We start from the raw sequence: 23567 nt of genomic DNA, 5'->3' as shown, positions 1-23567 counted from the left end.
CATCATCATCATCATCATCTCGAATGTGTAGATATTCTTTCTGATGGCCATACCTCTACCCATCATCATCATCATCATTATCAATGAAGAACCGGCGCGTACAGAAGATATCAGCGAATGGTTTGTCTGTGTCTGTTTCTGTATGTATGTTGTATATGCTGCTGTTCACGAAAACGATCATTCAGACGCTGATTGATGATCAACACCATCACAAAACAGAACTAAAGTTTTATATATATGGTTCAAACATTTCAATTTGTAACTTACATTCGAATGGTTGTTGATAGTTGATGGTTTGTGAATGAGAATTTCACTTTTTCTTGATTTTTGTTTTTTTTTTCTTGAAGAAAAAAATAGAAAAATTTGTGTTTCATCATAGAAATTGAACAAAAAAAAATCGAAATTGTTTCATGTTTTTATAATATGAATGATGATGATGATCATGATCATGGACCAAAGAAAAAAAAATTTTTTTTTAAATAACCAATAATGAATGGCAGGATAATGGAAAAAAATTTTTCATTTTCTTCCATTTCAAACATTTTTCTTCATTTTTAATTTTTTTTTTTTTTAATTTTCGAAAATGTTGTGTTCTTCCATTTCATCATCATACCCTTTCAATTTTTGTCACCATCACCACCACAGCCACCACCACCACAACCACCAACACTACCATCACCACAATCATTACCAAAATCCAACCAATCCAATCATCATTGTGTGTGTGTGATCCTTATTTTTTTTTTACATTTTGTTTCACATACACCCACCCATACACACACACATTCTCTTTTGTGTCATCATCTATCAGATGAATGCCAAAGAGAGAATAAAAATTCAATTCTTGTCACCAATCAATACACAATCACAATCAATGTTCGATTTATAAAAAAAAAAAAATTTCCTTTTTTTTGATTTTCTGTTTGTTTTTTTATACCCATAAATTGTTTTTAAAACGAGAATTTTGTTTTAATTTTTTTTTTAAATTGTTAAATTTCGAATTTTAAATTCGAATCATCTTCATCATCATTTGTAAAACAAAACAAAAAAAAATACCAGAAAAAATTGTCTTGTGTGTCTTTGGGGATCCAGCACATCAAAAGTAAACGACAACAAACACACAAACAGCACCCTTACACACACACACACACACACACACCTACATCGACCTTAAAAAAAATTCATTCGAAACACACGTTATCTTTTTATATATTTGGGCGCATGTTCGAAACGAAACTTTATTCTGATTTCAACTTTTCTATTTCCATTTCCCTGACTTTTTTTTCACATTTTTTTTTCTGTTTTGTGTGATTGTTTTTGTGTGTGTAAATTTGAAGATTTTTCATTTTTTTTTTTTTTTTTTTTTGATTTTGAAAAAATCATCTTGTCACCGTACCCATATAAATCATCCATCATTATCAGGAACATGGAACATCAAATATTGATTTGCAATGAACCTAGTCCACAATCACCACCATCATCATCAACCACATCATCATCATCATCGTCGTTAGGACAGAATCATTTAAATTTACATCGTTCACATAGAAATGGATCACATCGAATTGCTATACATCATTATCAATCATTGGATCAATCATCACCAACAAGCGATTCAAGTGGTTATGATTCAAATACATCAATTATATCATCTATTCATTCTAGTTATGGTGATGATGAACATCATCATTATCGAACAAATAATAGAAATTGTAGAAAACGAAAACCATATGATAGTGGTGATCATGAGAGCCAACTACAACAGCAACACCAACAACAATTACAACAAACCAAATCGAATCAAAATCGAATGTCAATTAGTCATCAACAACAACAACAACAACAGCTACCACCACAGCCAAGGCAACGACTAGCGGAAGAACCAGAATCGGTAATCAGTCATCTAGATCAAAATCTACTTGATGATCAAGAAAGAATTCTTAAAAGAATGTTATCGATTGAACAGCGATATATACCATTGAATGTAATCGATGCTGTATATCGTTCATCGACAAGTGATATAAATGAAAAAACACGTTTTGAATTGACCGAATGGATGCACGAGGTATGTAAATATATGTGTACAATATATGTGAAAATAGTCAAATGTAAATGAAATCTAACCAAATTTTTTTTTTATCAAATACCATCATTCAACATATACGTAGAGATTTCCTGTTCATGTCTGTGTTTTGTGTATTTGTTTGAGGGGCAAACATGCCATTTCATCATCACAAATATAGACACGAAAGAGACTAAATTTCTTTTTCTTTTTTTTTGTATTTGATTTAACAAAAAAAAAGAAATTTTTTTTTTCGTCTATGCAAATATATTTTCTTTGTCTTGTCTCGGATTTTTAATTTTATTATCTTTTTTTCTTGACTCTTTTATTTTTTTTTTTATTATTTAACCATCTCTAGGTATGTGAACAATACAAATGTGAACCTGGCATATTTAGCCTTTCGGTCAATTACTTGGATCGATTTATATTGGCTAAACCTACTGTACCTAAACAACAATTACAATTGGCTGGCATTGTATGCATGTTGATTGCATCAAAAATACGTCAATGTAATACATTCGATCTGGAATTTTTAAGCTTTGCAAGTGATCATGCATTCACCGTGAAAGAAATTCTGGTTTGTTTGTTTTTTTTCATTTGTCAATTATAAATTGAAATATATCTTATTATTATTTTTTTGTATAGATATGGGAACAACTTATCCTGAAAGAATTATCATGGGATGTCAGTTCAATCATTGCAACCGATTATCTGGATTATCTATTGGTTATTTTATCGAATCTATTATCAGCAACAGCAACAAATACTTGTCAAAAACCGAATAAACAACAACAACAATGTAATCGACGTAATCATCGAATTCGTCGATATAGTATAAGTAATCATCATCAAGATGATGTCGATATTGGAAGGTTAAGAAAAACTGTACGAAGAATGACAAAAAACCATTGTTCTGATAATGAAAATGATGATGATGATAATACGAATGTTTCATCATTAAGGAAACGGAAAACATCGATTCGAAGTTTAAACCATCCATCGAAACGTATGAAATCTGATCATCGACAATTTACTAGTCGCCATGATGATGATGATGAACCGATTGTATATGAAAAACAACAACAACAACAACAACAGCATAATTCATGGACAAACAATTCGAATGATCATCAATCTTGTTCAACATCAACGATTGAGGCCATCATACGTCGTCATGCAAATACATTTATCGAATTATGTTCCATAGGTAAGTTTTTTTTTCATTTTATTTTTCAAAAAATTCGCCTCTTGAATTATTGACTCATTGAGCTTCATATGTGAAACAAAACAAAAAAAAACAAAACAAATTATATGCCCGGACGCCCAATTCGCATTTAAATTTGATTATTATGGTTATGTTGTTTATCTTGTTATCGATTTCTTTTGCTCTAGCTTTTTGTTGTTTTTCTTTTATTGTCTCTTGAACTTTAAACTGTCGACCCGGATTTTTTTTTGTCTAGTAAGTAAGTTAGTTAATTGTTTAGTGTTTGTATCTAATTAGTTTTTATTACATCCTCATTTTTGTGGGCGTTTGGCGACATATCATGAGTGTAGGCCAAGTGTGTGAATCTCTATTTTCAATCTGTCATTTTTTTTTCTGTTTGGCGTCTTGTTGGATATTTAATAATGATAATGATGACAAAAAAAAAAGTTCATTGTAACATTGTTATAATAGTGGTGCCTCTTTTATGCCTACCTGAATGAATGACAATTTTTCAATGTTGACAAATGTTTTTCATTTTTCGCACCCATAACTAGTGACCAATTGAATTTTGTCCTGTTTACTTTTGACATGACAAGAGCTAGTAATATAGAAATGAAACGAAATGAAAGAGGATCCTTCTTTTTTCTTTACCTTGAAACCAAAAAAAGTATCATTTTTTTCATCGATAACAATTACAAATCACACATTACCTACAGCTACCTAATGTAATCACAGAAATATACACACACACACACATTCGTTTGTTTGTTATCAATGAGAATAAAAAAAAATTTTTTTGGTGATAAGAAAACAGAAATATATCGAAAGGGTTTATTTCTTATCTTTCCCTTGTTTTTTTTGTTCTTGCCTTTGTAATGTCATCATCATCATCATCATAATCATGATTTTTAAAGATGAAATTGACGAGCAATTATCGTGTGTGTGTTGTACTCACATTATCATCATCATAACCATTTTCATTGTTTTTATCCATTTGAAAAAACTTTGGTTCAATCAGATTTCTTTTTGTTCGCTTTCTCTTTCTCTCTCTCTGTATGACTTCAAAGTTTTTTTTTACTATCCATATAGAATGGTTAACGATCAATTATTATTCAAGTTTTTTTTTGTCCGTTTGTCTTTCTAAGTTGTGTGATTGAGAGAGAGATGTATAGATAGAAATGAAATGTAATGAATGAATGAATGGCAAAGTTGATTGTGCTCGATGCCACCCGTATTTTTTTCATTTATTCATATTCCATTTATATTAATAAATCTTATCCCCAACCCTTTTTTTATCCTTTACTTGATCAAAAAAAGAAAAATGTTTTAAATTAGCTAACATAGCTATTTTTTGCTTCTATCACATGTTTTGTATTGCTGCTGCTGATGATGATGGTGGTGGTGGTGATGGTTGTAGTTGGCTTCTGTTCATTGAAAATTTTTATTTCTGCGTAGTTTTTTGTTTTTTTTTTAGTTATTGTTGCTGATGATGATGATGATGGTTGATTCATTTCTTATTACCATCATCATCATCATCATCATCTTTTAAGACATCTTCAGATCAGCAGACCGGCACAAAACTCTTGTTTTCACTCATCATTTTTTTCCACTGATGATGATAATGATGATGAAATCAAATAATTATAACAACAACGAAAAAAAACGGAAAAATACTGTAAGTCTGGAATTTTGGAGCCAATGAGGTATGATGATGAATTTGGTGCCAAGCGGCTCTCGATTTTTTCTTAAAGGGTAAAAAAAAGTCATACATCACCTCTTACCACTACTTTCCCTCCCCCAGCACACGAAAAAAAACTGTCGAGGGATACTTACTTGATCGTAAGATCATTATTCGACCGAATTTGTCATTTTAAAATGAATGAAACAAACAAATGATGGCCTGTGTTTCTATTTTTGTTACTACCACCCATTTTTGTTATATATTGTATTTGGATAATTTATTTTCTCACTTTCTATTTTTTTTTCTGTCCAACGGATAGTAAATAGACATTTAACAAATTTAAATTCTAATTCTAAACTCAAGAACTCTACTAGATTTGTTAAATATATAAAAATAGAGTAGTTAAGTAATGATGTAGTCCATATATCCATCAATTCATTCATTCATTTAGTATCCAGTTTAATCTAGCATGAAAATGTCGACTATTCATGTGATTCATTCATTGTGTAATATAACATTATTTGTTCATAATACAGACACTTGATGTGATTAAAGTTGGTTGTTTTTTTTCATATAAATATAGCCAGAAGGTAATATTCTGTTTAATAATAATAATAGTCGATTTATTCAATTTTTTTTGTTGTTGTTGTTGTTGCCATTATCAACCAACCAACCAATGTCCAAGTTTGTTTTTTCTTTTTTCTTTTTGATTTCATTTTAATAATACCAACAACAGCTTCCAATTACGCGCACAAATCTATGGATAATCTACAATTTTCAATTTAATGAAAATAATAGTATAGCTACATTAATTCATCAGTTCTATATATTTATTAATACTGATTTTTGAACATTCTAAATATGGGCGCCATCATCATAATCATCAATGATGATGATTATGATGATAAAAGGGTTGAGTACGTTTTTGTTGCCTGATTGCTTGCTTTAGAATAGTCTCTCTTTGCAACTAATATCGATCGTCGAATGAATTAAAAAATAGATCCGGTTTTTCTCGAATTTCTTATGATGATGATGAAATTTTTTTTTGTTTTGTTTTGTTTTCATTTACGTACAAACAAAATATATTTTCTAGTTTTCTTAGATGGATAAAGATTTGTCAAAATTTTTTTCACGAATGGAATGCAAAATGAATGATAACCATTGGTTTGTGTTTATGATTTGCTGATATATAACCCTTTTCATACGGGTTTTTTTTCGTTGTTGCTCTGCACTGACCATCATCATTTGATGATTATGTTGATGATAATGGTATCCTCGTCTTTTTTTTATATATATAAATGTTTTGGTCATCGTCATTACAGCGAATGATCGATCAAATAAATAGTAGTGTAGTTTGTCCATTCATCGGGTTGTCATTAATAATAATAATAATATACGATGAGGCAAAAAAAGACAAATCGACTACAGAAGAAGCAACAAGTCCAATCCAGTCATACATATAAATCTCAAAGTCATGTCGAATTGAATGTATAGAATGATCAGAATGAAATAATCATCATCATCATCAGTATAGTAATGAATGAATGATGGGTCCAACCTTTTGATATTTTTTTTTCATTATTATATAATGCCTATTTATCTATGGTCGTCGTCGTATGACCAGAAAAATGGTGGAAAAACTACTTTACTTACACGCACACATAAACACAAACACTACATGAAACAATCTATTCATCTATAGAAGCCGATGAACTATGGTGGATTTTTTCGATTACCCCTCTTTCCACCACCACCTCTAGATCACTGTTGGTAGGGATTGATTGTTTTTTTAGATTTATATAGATTTTATATATCGATGGATGGCAATCTTTGGTCCATCTTTGGGTATTTTCAAGTATAAAAATTGGAAATACCAAAAAAAATTTTCTCATTCAATTTTAGGAATTTTTTTTTGTTCATCTCTTTCCCTCATTCATTATAGCGACAAGAATATTGACAATTATTATTATTCTTTTCACATGAATGCCAAGAAATTTATCATCATATTTTTTTTGTCACGGATATTTGTGAGAAATGAATGATTACCGGCAAAGAATTGAAATTTTATTTTGGGTGCCTCTCAATTGGATTTTTTCCTTTCTTTTTTGTTTTGGTAAAAAAAAAAGAAAAAATGTGATAAAAGGCTGATGACTTGATCATCATCATCATCGTGGTATATGAGAGATAGATACATTGATACATTCGAAACATAAATAATAATAAAAAAAAGATGCGTACATTTTGTTTAACCTTATTTTTTTTTTTGCTTTGCTTTGCTTTGCCTGACTTTTTGTCGCCCACACACAAACAAACATTTTTTTTTGTTTGCTGCTCATATAAACACTAAATAATCGACAACAATGATTGAATGAGGGTTTAGTTTTTTTTTTTGATGTTTCCGGTTCACACACACACACACACATACGCAGACATATGAATGACCCAAATTTTTTTGTCGACTTTGAAAATTTTTTTCTTTTTTCTCGTTAGAAAATGATTTACCTATGTGTATGATTTGGCACCCAATTTATGATGATGATGATGTTGATTGCGGCATAGACAGCAACAAAAAGTGTTAAAATGATCGATTCTCAACATGCCAACAATATACAGTACAATTTGATTGACCAATTTGCATTGGTCATTATCGATCTGATGATGATGATGATGAGACTTGATCGATCAATCAATCAATCAAATTTCACTTTGAATTTTTGATCGGATCAATCGATCGATCGATCGAGGAACGAGAGAAATCTATCTATTGGATGAATTCATCTCCAATTTACGGAAATAATTTGTTTTCCTTATTTCTATTTCTATATTTTTTTCTATGATTAGTTTTCAAATCTAATCACTAATAATGAGAAAAAAAAATTTGCGAAAGCAAAAATTTCTTTCTTTCTCACCAACATACAAAAACAAAACATCAAAACATTCCACATACATACAGCTCTCTTCATATCACCTTTCACATGGTAATATATGGTATCTTTTTTTTTTCTCTCTCTCTCTCCTTCAATGTGTTTGTGTGTCTGTTTGCTTTCCATTATCATCCATGTTATATAACAACAAACATGATGCTCTGATGCGACGAGAATATCGATTTCGGTACTCGACTTATAATCGTCATTTTGATATTTTTTTTTTCTATTGAAGAATCATATATGAATAGTATGTCATTGTGTTTCTGGTTCATTTGTATCATTTGGTTTTTTTTTGTTGGTATATTCAACAAAAACAACAACAAAAAAAATCATTGATTTTGACTTATCTTTCTTTCTCTCTCTCTTTGGTTACAAACAATAAAAATATTTTTTCTTCTCAATCATTCACTATGCATGGTCTCATATCTATAATTGATATCTTTATGCATTGATGAATCTGAAATTTTTTTTTGTTGTTGTGTTTTCCTGTTTTTACTTTTTTTATGAGCATTTTAACCTCTACAATAATGATGGTGGTGGTGGTGGTGTATGAATGAAATTTGTGTGTTCTGTCTGTGTCTATGTGTGTGTGTGTGTGTTCATCGAATGTATGGCAAGCAATGATGATGATGATGACATTCATATTAGAGATATTGACCGTCATTGTGTTTGTTGTATGTACAGCAAAAAATAATGGCGCCTGAATAAAATAGATATTGAAAAAAAAGAAAGATGTTATGGTAGTGAATGAAAGTCTCTTTTTTTCTACATTCATTTCTTAATCGAGATTTTGAGAGCATTATGATGGATCCTGATTTTTATTATATCGTCACTATGGCTCCTGAACCTAGAGAGAGAATCAATAGAGAAAAACATTCAAAGCCTAAATGAGTGATAGTGTGTTTATATTAGAGGTCAAATGTCAATGATGATGAATATATAGATGACATTGAATGACTATATATGTATCTATTTACCTACTCTTTATATATTTAGTTAGAGATAGATGTGTGTGTGTGTAATCACGAGAATCGTAAACATGAAAATGGCAATATATACGAATTACAAGATTAAAAATAATGTTGTTGAACTATTGCTGAGATTTGTTGAATTGAAAATTACATTTTTTTTGCAGATAAAATTGAACGATACATCCGTTTGTGTCACATGCACACATGCACACAAAATTACATCAAACCCTTTCGATGTGATACCTGTTGATACTGATAAAATTTTTTTTTTTGATGTCCTATTGTCATCACTGTTGACATTAATCCAATTTTTTCATTTTAAACAAAAACGTATGGCAGATGTTTAATAATGAGAGAGAGAGAGAGAAAGAAAGAAAGGTGCGGATGCCAGATTCTTTTTAACCAGAAAAAAATAATCATCATCCGTTCATTAAAAATCTTGAAATTTTTTTTACCAGAAAAAAATTATTTAATTTTTTGTGAAAAAATCCACCCAAATCTTTTTTTTCTGAAAAAAAACACAACACAACATAACATAACAATGTAATAAGATTTTCAATCACATCACCATAGCTTCCGTTTGAAAAGTATGAGATTACAAAAGAAATACGCCTTGTTTTTCGTTTTTTTTCTCTGGATGAATTCAATACTTAGCATACACCCAAAAGGTTTTTTGGTGACTGATTTATGTCCAATTTTTTTTGTATGTGTGTTTGGCTTTAAGTAAATATCATCATCATCGTCGTCGTCATTTGCATCTTGGACCCCGTTAATAAAACGGCCAATGGCCTCATTGAATGGTTTCGGTTTTTTGGTTTTTGGCACGTGGCCCTTATATGACCCAAGTCTTTAGATTCATTTTTAATCTTATCATTATTTGACCTCTGTGTTGTTTTTTGTTCAAGTTTACGTAATACCCACACGTATCTTTGTTCCACACACACAATATAAACAGCCGAAACAATGAGATAAATTCCAATTTAGTTTTTTTTTCGTTTTCAAAGCATGACTTTGCATCCTCTATCACTATTTTTGTGTGTTTGTATATTCAAAACTAACTAAATGAACATATGCTCGACTTATTTCAAATAGAAAAAAAAACGAGTAGCAGCCTTGGAAAATCAAATATGAAAGATGTAATAAGGAATGATGTAGTTAGGGTAGTAATCATCTTTTTTTTCTAAGGTCAATTGGTCTATTAGTGAATAGAGAGACCTAGGTGAAGAAATGTACCTTCTGCTTTGTTGAAACCAAAAAAATTATTCAAGTCGCGTGTCTGTCTTTTGGGACCTGATAGATAGAGACAGTTTTTTTTTCACTACAAAATTGACTGACCCGTTTTGAAATGATGATGATCATCATGTATAGCTAATAACCATAATCGACATGTCATTAATTGGAACATTTGACAATCACTGATTGTGTTATATATAAATCTGATACAGATTTCGGGCAATCAAAAAAAAAATTAATAAAAATCTCCCAACCATCTGTTGAGCTTTTCCCGATTTATGTGTGTGTTTGTGTGTGTATTGGTGCATTACCATTGTCAATATGTATGTATGGCCAATCAAGCCATTCGAAACCGAACAATTTGAATATTTTTAACGATCACTATGGAATTTGTTTTCACATATATATGGAGAGAGAGAGAGAGAGAGAGAGAGAGAGAGAGAGACTCGTGACAGACTGTGTGCTATTTTGGAAAAAAAATCGGCAACGATCCATAATGAAATCATAACAATCGATGATGATGATGATGACGATGAGATGATCCCCGAATAATAATAATGCCAATACCGAATGGCATTTTCCTGTCTTTTTTTTCTTCATTCATAACGATATATCCTATATGTTTGATCATACAAACAGGATCTCTATTGTCATCCATTACGCATACTACATACCATCAATTTTTTTTTCGTTATTTGTCGTTTTTTTTTAGTCACAATCCTAAACACACAGGCACGTGCCAGTTTCATAGGAAAAAAAACTCTTCTGTCATTGAAACATGAACAAATAGATTTACACGGACCCTACGGTCCATGTTTTATCGACATCCTCTCTCAGTGTGTGTTGTGCTCGCTGATTTTTAGTGATGATGATGGTGATGAGGATGAAAAAAAAGGAAATACCTTTTGTGTTTTTTTTTCGATGGTATTTTATTATTTTATATTTTTTGCTTGATTGGGACATACCGTCGTGTTGCACACACACACATATGTTCCAAATATATTGGCATCTCTCTCTTTTGGTCCCGCTTAACGTTAGGATTTATTCAAAATGTTTGATTTTTTTTCTCTCTTTCTGATGATTAAGTTCAATGGACAGATGTCCGTTTCTTCTTCATCATTGAGGATCCGATTGTATTGTATTGTTTGTCGGGTATTTGATTATTATTTTGTTCTGGTATAACGAACACACACACGTGTGTGTGTATGTGTACGGCATCGATTACCATTTAAATGAATAAATGAATGAAAGAAAAACTTTCACTTTGAAACTATTGTTTGTTCGTTTAATTTTTTTTGTTGTTGTTGTTATAGTTGAGTTTTTGCAAGATGGATGGATGTTTTTTTTTGCTGGGTAGATATGAAGACCTGTTGATCACAGTCATATGTATATATTTATGACCATATGGAATTTATCATTATCGGTATATATGGCATAGAGTTGTGATATGCCAGGCACGTTCCTTTTAATTTGATATACTTGGCCATAACTTTTATCATCAGTATATAGCTATTTATTAATTTTCATGAATCGATGGCCTTACACACAATGACTAAGCTTTGACCACCAATGATTGTATGAGCCACGTGTACAACTGCGATAGATAATTGTATAGCATCATAGAATTGATTCTTGTCTTGTATATATGGCTATATGTATATGAAAAACAAAATTGTCATGTCAATGTCATTGTGTCATGGCTCTCTATGTTTTGTATGTTGCGTAACACATCGGTTGAACTTGATCATTAGCACGTCTTTCACTGCTTAGCATCGATAGTGGTTATCTTTATTATTATATAATAAATGGGTAGCTTGGGTACAACAACAAACATTTGACATGACATATCATCTGGTATAATATTGTGGAACTCGTGTATGTCATTGTCATTGTCATTGTTAGCTGTGTCATTCTTGAATGATTCTTCTTTCTTTCTCTCTAGCATTCTAACAGCTGCTTTTATCTCTGCGGCTGTCTACGAATAGCAGGACCGATTTTTTTTTCTCGATTATATTCTAATTATTATATACAACACACACACACACACATATATATAGCAGTAGTTCAGGTAATATCGGTACTTTAATATCTGGGCATCTGGCCATCTCATCTTTTGTATGATGCTTACAAATCATCAACAGGCATTTTTTTAATGTTGAATAAATTGTCAATTTCCATAAATGAATAAAGAAAAAATGTTTCTATTTATTATAAATATGAAAAGGTCATATAATTTCATATGAAAAACAAAACAAAAAAAATTCGGAACTAGAAAACTGACGTTAAACGGTGATTTATTCCATAACAGAAAAGAAATGATTTATATTGATGCACATACGGAAAGAGTTATGCAAAAAAAAAAATTTCATATGTATCTCTATAACCAAGTTAAATGTCTTTGAACTCTATCTCTTTTTTTTCTGGTATTCGTCATATGCCTATGTTGACCTTTGCTTTTGCCACACACACACACACACACACACTTGGTGGTGGCCTGACTTTATTCTTGTTTGTTGGTTTTTCTGTATGGATACCGGTATTTTTTTTGTACATTTTTAATAGTAGTTGTCTTCGTTGCTAGTTTTAATGATCATTTAAAATTATTAAAGTAGCCAATGACGGTGGCAAATGGACACCAAAATATTCAATCGGATCACCATAATCAGTAAATTGTCTCGTTTTTCCATTTTCCAATAAGTGAACCCTAGAGAAAAAAATCCAACTACTTTGATTGATATGAAATTGAGCTGAAATTTTTCTGGATAATTGAGTCGTATGTGTAGCTAAATCTCAGTATAAATCTATAATACCTTTATTCAGCCTTAGGTTAATTTGTACCCATGGGTCACACGCCGCATACACTAGCACACCAGCACACACACACGAGCATGCAAATTGACCATGGTTGACCTGAACGATGAACACATTTATATATTTGATTATTATTAAGCACAATTGAAAAAAATATTGTATTCGCGTGAATCATTTAGGAGGTCAAAGGCTTATGTACGATGATGATGATGATTATGTCTATTTCATTTATACAATTCATTCATTATATCCAGATCTTCATTTTTACCTGTGTGGCGTTTGGTTAGCCATAATAATCATGATTATTATTATTATTGCCCAGAACAAAAAAAAATAATATCCAATGCTAGCTTTTTTTTGCTTTTGTAACCAATTTGATTTTGATAATTTTTTTTTGTATGGCAGCATGGCAACCAATCATCATCACTAGAAAAAAAATCATCAGGAAAAATGTCTGAAAATCTATAATGACCTAACTTTTTTCTTTGATTATACCTGAATAATATCGAATATTGTCATTTTTCATATGGCTCATCTTTTTTTTCTGTTTCTCCATGGACAATGAAAACCACCGATTTGTGTGTGTGTGTTTTTTTTCATGCAAAGATTGATTCAATGAAAAACGTTGTGAAAAATATGTGTTTACATCATCATCATCATCATCATCATCATCATAGGTTATGGTTTTTGATGTTTACATTGGCTTGGTTTTCATTCTTCATGTTTCTATCTGTCTCTCTCTCTCTCTCTTTCTGTGTGTGTATGTGTGTGGTTTATAACGAGAACCGAAAAAAAAGAAAAACTCTTAGCTTTAAATATAACAATTGATTTGTTTGTCTAACATTCAAATAACAACAACAAGACCGTTTTTTTTGTTGTGCTGATATTTAACAATCGGTTATGATGATGATGATGATAAAATGAATCGCTCGTTTTCTATATGAAGCTAGGTCTTTTGGACTTTTTATGACTGTATGTCTGGATTTGACCTTTCTATGTGTGTGTGTATGTGTGTGTGTGTGTGCGTAATGACAACACTACTATTTCATCTGCTCAAAAACACACACATTAATGACAGGGGAACCAAACTCTGAGATTTACCTTGGATTCATCTGTCTATCTATAAAATCAAATTCAAATCTAAGGTCTTGTGTGTGTGTGTGTGTGTGTGTGTGTGTGCCTATGTGATAGGTCATCAAACTATCACTCATTTAAACAATAATAATCTTTTCTCTTAAAAAAAGGTGTCCAGCACGTGGCTACTAGAACAACATTCATTCAAACAATAATAGTCATTTTTAGTATAACGGTTATTGCATTGCTGACCTATGACCTAGAGAAACAAACGAAGTAAAAAAAAAAGAAAACATTCAATGATGATGAGCTTAAGGTTTCTTTTTTTTACATAATCAACTAGTGTGTGGATGTGAGCATCATGTGATTGTATCGAACATCAAATTTGTGTGTGTGTGTGTGTGTATTTTCTTTGGATCATAATCCATCTTTGGTGTTGTTGGTCGTTGGACCCAAGTATTAACACTTACACACACACACACACAATGGTCTTGACCTAAATACCATTTTTTCAGAAAAGGAAAAATACCGTAACGAGACTGTATTCGTGCCGATAATAATAACAATGCTTTTGTTTTGTCTGGCAAAAAAAAAATAGAAAAAATTTTCGTGAATGAATGAATGAATGTATGATGATGAGGGGAGATCCTGAATTTTTTTTTCTCGTTGTTGCTGAGATCGATTGAAAAGGATACGTGATCAAGTCTACTATTGTGTAATAATACATTTCCGGCGCCCAAATGTCTGCACACACACACACATGTTTTTTGTTTTTGTTTTTGTTGCTGTTGTTGTTGATTAGATGAGATGCTATTTTCTTTACCAATAGATTTTGATCTTTTCTGTTTTTCTTCTACAGGCCAGTGTTACAGTTGAATGATTTCACAGTTTCAATAGAAACAACATATTTCGATTGATTTTTTTTAAGAAATATATAAAGAGGGGAAAGTGCAACAAAATAGAAAAATTTTTCTGTCCACCCCATTACTACCAGTCGTTGTCGACTGTTAGTTGTAGTTGTATACTAGGCTTGTCATTGGTATTTTTTTTTTTTTTGCTTTTCATTCATTAAATTTTCATCGTAAAACTCAATGGGTCATTTGAAGGATACAAATACTAATATAATCCACCACATACTATTTGATTGTAATGACAAACTTTTTTTTTAGAAAAAGAAAAAAAAACTAGTTCAATCAATTTCGAACATCATTTATATACAGCTGGTGATTTGGGTTTTTTTTATTTTCTGCATTCTTCGAAAAGATATTCAACCATTAATGTGACACACACACAGAGACAGATTTACATTGATGATGATCATTTGATGTCCATATAGTACACACACACATGTAAAACATTTTCCAAACTAATTGATGTGGTCCGGATTTCATTGGAATATCCGTTGTCCATATAATTACCTCAAAAAATGATGACATCTAATAATTTATTGACCACCACAGTACGATGATGACGGCCACATTTCCAAATGTTGATCATTAATTTTTTCCCTGTTGATTTGTATTTGGTTGGTTTTGTATTTTTTAAGGCTTGTTACCAGTTTAATTAGGTCTAGCTTTTTTATCGTTGACTAGGTCCACCATACATTAAATGATTAAATAAAAAAGAAAAAATTATCTTTGGACTTGCATCCTGTGTGTGTGTGTCTGGTCCATTTATTCGTGTGCATGTGTGTGTGAGTATGAAATTGGGTCTTACTACTGTTTTTCAACACCTTTTTTTCCTGGTTAGGTTTAATAGTTGTTTTTTTTTTGTATTTTACCAAATTATCATCATCATCATCGTTGGATGTGTTGATATAATTTTATTAATTCGACTACTACTTCTACTACTGTTGATTGACTATTGTCCAAACAGCTGCTGCTGTTGATATCTCGATTCGTGTATAGTAGTATAATAATTTGATTTAGTTATTTTTTTTCCTGTTGAACTTATTATTTATATATCGATTTGATCAGAGGATAACAAATAAATCCAGTATGTGTGTGTGGGTGGGTGGATGGACCTAGACTTTTTCATTATTGTTACACAATGTTAAATTAGATGATGATAATAATCTTGATCCTTTCCATGTTTAATCATGCCGGAATATGGTGGGTGATTCACAAGCAGCCATTCATATAAATTGATCAATCATTTTTTTTGTCTACTAGATCCTATTGGCTTATGTCGATTTTTTTTCGCTTGAAAAAATGCCAGTAGCTTGATTGAGGTAGAAAAAAAATCCAAGCAGGTGAGACTGGTCCTAGACCAGAGAGAGAGAGAGAGAGAGGAGAGAAAGGTAATTGGACTCGACTATGCAACAATCTATTTTGTTTTGAAAAAAAAAATTTCTTTGAATGCCATCTGTGGTCAAATGTAAACGACATTTTCTCTCTCTTTTCTTTATTTCGATTGATTCAAAACTTTTTTTTTCTCTGACGCCATCTTGAACTTTTATCATTTTACAAATCTATTGTTGTTGTTTTTTTGTGTGATTTAAAAACCAACGGAAATTGTTTCAATCAATTGAGAAGAAAAAAACGCGCGCAGATGTTCCCGCCAATCTATTGTTTGGTGGTCGTGGTGGTATTTGACAGGCTACACCTATTTATCAATAGGTATCGGTATCTTTTAATTCGGGTATATACCAAAAAAAAAAAAAATTTCATCACCATTTTGACAATCAATGTACCGGATAACCTTACCCATATATAGAACAAACAAACAAACGCGAATGAAACAGGAACAGATGGGCGCGAAAATGCAGATAAAAAAAAATTTTCCCTCGCTTTTTCTCAAAACGAAAATCTAGTATTTCCTTTTTTTCTCTTTGTTCACACTAAGGTTTAGTGTTGTTTTGGAACTCTGTAGTATGTGATATTTCCACCTTTTTCATCAGACAAAAGGTTATGTAAAAAGAAAAAAAATAAATTTTTGTTCACTGTGTGTGTGTGTGTTTATTAAATATGCTGTTCCAGATTTAAATGTCCCGGGTCGTCGTCGTCGTTGTCGTAGTTTTCCCACCACTAAAATGTATTGAACAATTCAACTATTAACAATTTATGTTTTCATTTCTTGAAGGTCGATTTAAATGTCCATCACATCTAGATCATATGATTCATATTGTGTATGTGTGTGTGTGTGTGTGTGTTTGATCGGCTGATTTGGCATTTGATTGATAAATGTTCAATTAATTAGGACATTCAAAAAAAAAAAAATGATCATAAAACAATCAATTTATAATTAATTTAATTTAATTTTTTCTGATGACATCAAGAATCTAGGTTAATATTAATAATAATCACTTTTTTTTGTCTGGCCAAGAACATTATTATAATAAATCAGAACTTGACCTCGTTTTCTTCCGTTGATTTGTTTGTTTTAATTAATATATGGCAAAAAAAAGGGTTTTTATTTGTAATGATAATGATGATGATGATGGTGAAAAATTGGTGAAAATTACTTTGTTACTTTGATTTGAGCTATAAAAAAAAACAAATGTTCCATGGTTCCGTTTTTGATCCGTATTTTTTATATATGCATGTAATTATCTATTTGATTGATTGATTCAAAGAAAAAAAAATTTCACTTTCATTAACACATGATGATAGTATCATATGTGTGTAAATGGACAAACCGAATTCGACGACGACCATACGCGCGAGAGCGTGACATTGAAATATCGGCCCATATAGATAGAGAAATAGACATTGTGTGTGTGTGTGTGTATGTATGTAAATATCAATATATTCACTATCATCAATATATACAGTCTAAACATAGGACCTCGTGACTTTGCCATTTAACTTATTCATTTCATTTCATTCATATATATTCTTTATTTTATTTTTTTTTTGTTTCATTTTCTTATAAAGATATTACATTTGTATCTGTTGAACCATCGGTGATTGCATCTGCATGTGTGGCCACAGCATTACAAGGTCTCGACATTAATCGAAATAGAACGACAACAACATCACAATCATCGACCGACATGACTACAAAGACGAATACGATGATGATGATGATGATGACGCCGGAACAGCCAATATCAACAACAAATTATATGATTACCACCAACAACACCACCACCGCCACAAACAACAGCAACAGCAATAATAGCCGACGACACACAACAGTACAACAGGCTAACGACCAACAAAATTCAACAACAACAATAATCCCTAATAATTTATATGAACAATTCTTATTGGCTGTAGAAAAACAGCTTGGAATCGATTCGGTAAGCATTTTTTTTTGCTGCATGAAAAAAAAAATTATTTTATTTTCACTTGATCAATAAAATAATCATTGTATTCAATATATTTTTTCCCACAATCTTTTTTTTTAGCATTGTATTGAAAACTATGCAAAACAAATCGATAATTTGATCCGAAATGAATCAATGACAATGGATCGAAATTCAATGACTAACAATGTTGACGATACGATAGCTACGGTATCACCGGAAATTACTAGCCGATCATCATCAAATCATATCAACAATAATAATACGAATATTGTTCCCACACCGCCTACTACAGCCACAGCCACAGCCATGACAATATCGATCGATACGAATTTACCGACAACATTGATGAATGCTCATTGCTATCAAAACCATTATCATCAGCATTCCACGGTTAATAATAACACGACTTCCACAGCAGCCACTCCCAATAACAATCAGAATTATATTCATACTACATTCGCCCAGGTATCTAGTGCAAAACAATTGCTTCTCAATCGACAACAGCAACAGCAACAACAACAACAACAGGTCAATCAACAGGAGAATCGTTACATTCCCCATAATAATCATCAACGGTCATATTCTTTATTACATGATACAACCAATGGTGGTCCTACTGGTCAAATGACGACTGCCACATGGTTAGATGATCTTAGCCTTAAAACACAACCTTCGTTAACCGATCTGCTTAGCTATCTGGAACATGAAGATCGTGAAAATATACCAATTTTCATTCCAGAACAGCCATCAATGATCAATGTTAATGCTGATGATGAAGATGATGATGATGATAATAATGAAGCTGAAGATGATGATGATGATGATGATGATAAAGTAGATCAAGAGAATAGGCCACCATCATCATCATCATCATCCACAAATATCATTGATCGTTCTAGCCATCTTTCACAATTAACCATAGATATCGATATTGATATCGATGGTAATCATCATAATAATGATGATCATGATGAAGGATTAGGTGAAGATTTATATTTCTAATTATTACTGATTACCAAAAAAAAAAAAAAAAAATAAGAAAAAAGTAAAAAAAAAAACATTTAGTTAGCTGTAAATTATAACCATGTGTTGTTTATTCAATTCAAAATCTTCACTTTATAACACATACACACACATCCACACAAACCGTACAGAATTTGTGATATTTTTAATTCATTTTGGCTGAACACACACACACACACACAGGAAACAATTGAAAGAAAACCAAAACTTTTTTGTCTCATAGAAGCTTGTATCTCTCTTTTTTTTAAATTCGGCATAAAATGCACTTAAACAAATCATCATCAATCACACACAGAATCAAAGCTCTGGTACTACACATCAGTTATCATCACCAGTCATAAAACCAACAAATTTTTTTCTTAAAAAAAAAATTCAAAAATCGATACTTGTCAAATCATTGTTCCAAGAATCTGAAACAAACAAACAAAAAATTATTCTACATTTCCACAAGAAGAAAAAAAAATTTGCTCAGCAAAGTGCACACACACACACACATGAAATTATCGTTTTCATTCTGTTTTATCGATACAATTACCAATTTCTGCTTGTTTGTTTGTTTTTTTTGTGTCTCAAATCAATGAATTTTTTTCATTTCGTCGTTCAACAATTCATATTTAAACCGTGACTTGATTCTTTTTTTTCAATTTCAGAAACGTTTACGTTTCATTAAAAAACATTATATCTAGCTCTACAACAACAACAACAACCACAACAACAACAACAACAACCACAAAAACCAATCACACATCACATCTCAAACCATATATTTAATATATATATATATATAGATAGACAAACAAAATATTGCAAAGCAAAAAATATGAAAAACTTGTTTTGTTATTTTTTTTTAATATTGAAAAAAAATATCCAATATTTAGATTGATTATTATTCTGCATTATTGATTGATTGATTGATTGATTGATTTTTTATTCTTTCATCCATTACACTAGTCTCTCTCTTTCTCTCTGTCATTTATTGATTATAATTAATTAATATATATATATGAACAACAACTTACACACACACACTTACAAACACAATTTAAATTTTGTAAAATTATTGTTCGTTAAATAATTGATTGAAGAAATTTCTATTTTTTATTATTATTATATATCATTATTATTGTACTGCACACACACCTACACACACACACCCCCTAAATATACCGGTATAGATGTCATTCTTCTATTGTTTTTTTTTGTTGTTGTTGTTGTTTTAAAAAAAAACAATCAATCCAATTGAATCAATTCGATAATTCCATCAATTTTTTTTTTTGGACGTTGTCCACCAATCACCCACACACACACACACAGAATGTTTCTATTATAATTTTTTTTTTCAATGTAATCGAATGAATTTTCAAGCTAAGCTCAGGACTTTTTTTTTCTCGCTTTTCGCTTTTCACCATTTTTTTTTAATTAATTTCACTGTTTTCAATTTTTAAATCATACACACACACACACACATGATCGTCATCATTTTCAAATTGTAAGATGAGATTCACACTATTACTTTTTCTTCTAATCAATTTTTTTCCCCCAATTCGATTCAATCATTTTGTTTACCTTTTTTCTTTCTTTAATTCCCAATCGTATCAATTATAATTGATGATAATAAAAATAAATTTTTTTTCTCCTTTTTTGCAAAATCCATTTCGATCGATCGTCTTTTTTTTTATTATCTATTGGTCTGTTGAAAGAGCTATCGATAAATTGGTTTGTGTGTGAGAAACCAGGAACAACAACAAAAAGTGGCCAAAAAAAAAAAGAAAAAAATTTCCAAATCTGCGGTTATTATCCTCTGATCATCAACATCATCATCAGCATAATCATTTGCCAGGTTGTGTATGGTTCAACAACGATTGTGTTGATTGTATCAACAACAACAAAAAGAAGAAAAAAAATTGTTAAAATTATAAAAACGATGGGAAACAGAAAAATTTAGGCGACTTTGTATCATTTTTTTTTTTTTCGCTTCTTGTCACACAAATATCACAATGCCGTTAGACACAATTTTATTGATAATCCATCCATTCATCCACTCATTCATTCATTCATTCCTATGATCAGATAGTTTGTGTGATGATTGGATAAACACAATTTTTTTTTATGAATTAAAATATCACATAGCCAAGTCAGTTGTTGTTGTTGTTGTTTGTTTGTTTGTTTGTATAAAGTCTCGACATTTTGTTCGTTATAACATTTAACTCTCTGTGTTTGTGTGTGTGTGTGTGTGATGTTTATTTTTGTTGTTGTTGTTGTCGTAGTGGAGCCACATTATTGAACGTCTTTTCTCAGACGTTGTTTTTTTAAAAAAATCCAAAAAAAAAAAAAAATAAACGATAGATTGCGAACGAAAAACAATGGTAATAACAAAAACAACAACAACAAAAAAATTTTTTCCTACCAATCGATTAATTGATTATCAATATATATTGATTGATTTGTTTGGTAGAAAGACAGAGAGAGAGAGAGAGAGAGAGAGAGAGAAAAAAAAACTCAGACATAATCGATTATTAATATATGAACATGAACATCTAGACTTGACTTGAGGTTTTTTTTTCTTTCTAATCTAATGGGGCCAGTTATTATATATTATCTACTATACTATGACGCTAAGGATGTGTGTAAACTGCGGCGAAGCTGAGCCGGCCATTCCTGCTTATTTTCAGTACAAACCTAACTATTTGGTATGAGCTATTGCTGTTTACCAGACATAATCGATTATTAATATATGAACATGAACATCTAGACTTGACTTAAGGTTTTTTTTTCTTTCTAATCTAATGGGGCCAGTTATATATATATTAAATATTATTGCTGTTTACCATCGAAATGCACTCATGACTGTTTACCATCGAATTCATTTTCAAAAACAAAATCACTCATGACAACATATTTTTCCATTTTGAAATTTTGTTTTTTTGTTTTACTATTTTTTTTTTTTTTTTTTACAAATGCAAAATATGAATCGAAAACAGAAAACTTTGTGTGGAATTGAAAACTAATTAATTGATTTAATGATTACACAACACTTTGAACATGTTCACATTGGATCCATGAAAAAAGGTACATAACAAAAAACAAGCCTTTTAGTTTCCAAATGGCTGTGTGCCATGAAACACACAAGTTTTTTTTTTACTCCTTGAAAATTCATCGAGAACCATCATCGAATAATAAATTATAAAAATTTAAAAATAAATGACAATTTTAATTGTATTGTGATCGATGAATCAATTAATCGAGTGATTAATAGAACCCAACAATATGCTTTTCATCGTTTCTTTTAGTACAGGCAAATATATATTATATCAATTTATTTTCATAATAAAAATCACCAAGGACAACAATTCTTTGGAATTTTTGTCAAGTTTTTGTGACTGTGTGTTGTGTTGAATATGAATCAAACTTTTATAACATAACATTTATTTTGTGTTTGACAACCTATAACAAAACAACATGAATGTCAAATTATTCCGACGATCCGATCAGAAAGCGGAAATTAAATATTTCTTCCGCCATGGTTTTGAAATAATTAAATTTTATAATTTACGAATCAATTATGATCTGTTTGATTATCAGCAACGAAAAATTTCATGGACATATTCAACGATCAAACCAGCCATTTGGATCACATTGAATGGATGGATTTCCATTGTTTATCTTTCCTGTTTGATTATTTGGTCACACAATGATTACGTGATGAGTATAGATACATTCGACAAAGTTATCGGATCCCAGAGAAATGATTTCATAGTAATCGAAATGATCATTGTATTTATTCTACATGACTATTTATGGTATCATTTTTTGCTCGAGGTTATACACTACAAATCATCGATGAATGATTTTTTCATCAATAACTGGCAATATGACGATCAACAATTGTCACCGCAACACCGAAATTATCTAATAAAATTCTTTCAAAAATCACAGTTTATGGCTGCTATTTTTCTTCGATGTTTTATCATTGGATTGCTGGCTATTCAATTCATTTTCAGCTATTTTTCTTTGGATCTCTTTGAATGCCATCAGATTAATTTGACTCAATTGATATTGTCATCAACAATGTTTTTATCATACATTATTCAATGCATCTATTTGATTAGCGATGCATTCATGTCCATAAGTTTCACTGTATTTATCATGGAATTCTTTATTGTCCGGCTTAAACAATTATCCAGCAAATCGGCTTTATTATTACAAAATCCACGAAAATTGTTTTGGTATAAATTTCATTTCGAATATGTAGCTCTTTACAGCGAAACAGCCAAAATCAATTCAACAGCGCGAAGTATTTTATTCTTTATTGAATTATTGTCCAAATCT

The 23567-nt window shown here is 30.8% G+C and overlaps 1 protein-coding gene across 1 annotated transcript; it reads left to right on the top strand.

Moving 5' to 3' along the window:
- The first annotated feature begins 179 nt into the window (after positions 1-179).
- On the top strand, positions 180-19351 carry LOC124493743 (uncharacterized). Its single transcript, XM_047056847.2, has 5 exons — positions 180-2065; positions 2421-2639; positions 2708-3269; positions 17839-18206; positions 18315-19351. The coding sequence occupies exons 1-5, from the start codon at positions 1427-1429 to the stop codon at positions 19215-19217; spliced, it is 2691 nt and encodes an 896-aa protein (XP_046912803.2). The 5' UTR covers positions 180-1426; the 3' UTR covers positions 19218-19351.
- Positions 19352-23567: the final 4216 nt, after the last annotated feature.

The sequence above is a fragment of the Dermatophagoides farinae genome, chromosome 6 (assembly GCF_024713945.1).
Source record: "Dermatophagoides farinae isolate YC_2012a chromosome 6, ASM2471394v1, whole genome shotgun sequence".
Taxonomy (NCBI): domain Eukaryota; kingdom Metazoa; phylum Arthropoda; class Arachnida; order Sarcoptiformes; family Pyroglyphidae; genus Dermatophagoides; species Dermatophagoides farinae.
The sequence above is the reverse complement of the archived record's forward strand: the minus strand, read 5'-3'. Positions and strand labels throughout refer to the sequence as shown.

Coding starts and splice junctions, on each gene's coding strand:
- LOC124493743 (XM_047056847.2), top strand. CDS start 1,427: ATGGAACATCAAATATTGATTTGCAATGAACCTAGTCCACAATCACCA. Junction 2,066..2,420: donor TGACCGAATGGATGCACGAG/GTATGTAAATAT, acceptor AACCATCTCTAG/GTATGTGAACAATACAAATG. Junction 2,640..2,707: donor TCACCGTGAAAGAAATTCTG/GTTTGTTTGTTT, acceptor TTTTTTGTATAG/ATATGGGAACAACTTATCCT.